We start from the raw sequence: 2307 nt of genomic DNA on the forward strand, positions 1-2307 counted from the left end.
CTCCAGGAGCAGCGACGAGGCCGACGGAGGCTGGGGTCCCGGCAAGTCCTTCCTGGAGCAGGTCACGGCTGAGGTCAACAAGTACTTCAAGCCTCCTCCGCCCGGCGAGGTGGTGCAGGTGAGCCGAAACCCCCCGGCCGAAGGGGAACAAATCCCTATTTTTTTCCTCTCTCTCTTTAAGTGAATAGATCTTTGTTTCAGGCGATTTCAAGATTTCAGCAGGTGATTATTGTCCTTCAGAACATTCAGAACAAAAGAGCTATTTAGGAACCCAATAACTTCCACAAGAAACTCAAGGAACGTCCCACCCGCAGCACCGGGCACCTGCAGGGCGCTGCCGTGTGCCTCGCGTCGGTCCTCCGCCTGCGGCCCGGAGCCCCGCCCTCCGACGCAGCCCTCGTGTGCCAATCATCAAACTTCCTATTTCAAGTCCTCGGTATGTACGACTCGACTTAAATGAAATGATAATACTCTCTGGTTACTTCTTCAATCTTCTCTTTTCGTATCTTCTGTATTTCCGCAATGCATGGACGCCGTAAAGGAGTAAATGCCACGTACTCAAGCCCTTCCTTCTCTACGACCCTCAGGGCGCGTCGGAGTCCGTCCCCCTCGCCGTCCAGCAGGTCGTCGGCCAGCTGTCGCCGCGGCAGGGAGACCACGAGGCTGTCCCCGCTGCCGAGGCTCAGCCGACGCCCCAGCATCAGCGCCTCGCTCCCCTCTCCCGGCGAAGACTCGAGCTCCGCCGCCGACGAGGACGACTTCGAGGAGGACACGGAGGGAAGCGAAGACAAGGAGAAGTCCGGCGAGGAGAGCGCAGAGGAGGAGACGGAGAGAAGTAGCGAGGACGGCCAAGGGAGCAGGAGTAAGTCGGAGTCCGCGGGGGAGTCCGGAGAGGCCGACAGCGACCACCACGTGTCCTCCATCCTCCTGCAGCAGCACCCGAGCATCACTATAGACGAACCGAGCGACGACGATTTCTACAACTGAATCTCGAGCCCAAAACAGACAGACGCATTTACATGATTATTTTTCAAACAGGTTCATATCAGCATTTACCTTTACTTTCATAAGTGTCTTCTCTTTAGTCGAGTTGAGGAGGAAATAATCACTATATTTGTATGTGGAACTATTTGATAAAATGCTTTTGTAGCATCAGATGATAGTTATTTTCCTTGATACGAATTAATTAGGCCCACGAGAGGCGAAGTTTTTATAAAAATATATTACCAAGCTTAGTACTTTTTTTAAAACTATACATTGTCATTATAAGACAAGCTTGTCTTATCTGAAATGGCGTAAACATCATGCTATTTACTGACAAAGATGTTCGCTTGATTATCAACGAATAACAAAAAGAAAATGGTTTCCTAATATGTCCTACATTGAAATTTCTATGTATCAATTCAGTAAGAAAACTTTGCTGCTCACAGTGGTGAAAAATATTGTTTTGCTGTAGAATATTATGGCATAATTACCGAAGAAACCTCAATAAAAGTGTAATTAAGAGAAGAGAAACATGGCTATTTCACTTTTGGTCCAAATCGAGTGTAAGTCATGCTTTATAACTTACCGGGTCAAATCACCTTCAGGCAAAAGTAAAGTGCTGATCAAATGTAATGTAAAATCCCTACGAACAATATTATCTGGGAAAATATTTTAGACAGTTTACTTTACAGTCAAGTGTTTTAAGTTAATTGGAAATAATGAAATACCTGGGATACTATACAATTTAACTGAATATGAATTAATGCAAAAAATCGCAAGGATGGAAAGAAAATCAATACCAACCAGGAAAAATTATTAAGTTTCGATTATTAATCAACCACACCTGTAACCACCAAAGAGTTAAAATGTAGGTAAAGGTGTTTATGAAAATTACTACCTTATATAAATACGTATTCCGAGGATGGCAGACTCCATTTCATAGGCGCGTTGATCCCACTCACATATATAAGCCTAAATACATGCAACCTACTCGCAAAAAAGCAATTCTACCGGTCCATTAAGACCACAGACCTTCTAAACCAACACCCTCCCCGCTAGTCAGTCCTCGCAATAAGAAACAAGATAACCTGCCGAAGTTCCTGAAAATGAGCCACCAGCAGGAGGTGAACCGAGCAGCTCCTTACTATTGATCAGGAAAGGGGGGAGGAGGGAGGCTGACGGGAAGCACCGACCCCTGACACCGGGATCAGCTGATCGCTTCCCCCATCATTCGTCCTCTCTGTTTCTGTTCGTCTTTCTCTTCGGCTGGCGTGATACGGGGAGTTAGGATTAAAGGTCGAGTTGGATAAAGAGATTGGATAA

The 2307-nt window shown here is 46.3% G+C and overlaps 1 protein-coding gene across 1 annotated transcript; it reads left to right on the forward strand.

The window, feature by feature from the left end:
* LOC119589428 (early nodulin-20-like) lies at positions 1 to 1155 on the forward strand (the record flags this gene model as incomplete). Its single annotated transcript, XM_037938037.1, is given in 3 exon segments — positions 1 to 118; positions 315 to 436; positions 588 to 1155. Coding segments are annotated over 3 exon segments (640 nt in total), but the record flags the coding sequence as incomplete, so codon positions are not given.
* Between the last annotated feature and the right edge of the window lie 1152 nt (positions 1156 to 2307).

Source organism: Penaeus monodon, chromosome 25, assembly GCF_015228065.2.
Source record: "Penaeus monodon isolate SGIC_2016 chromosome 25, NSTDA_Pmon_1, whole genome shotgun sequence".
Lineage (NCBI taxonomy): Eukaryota > Metazoa > Arthropoda > Malacostraca > Decapoda > Penaeidae > Penaeus > Penaeus monodon.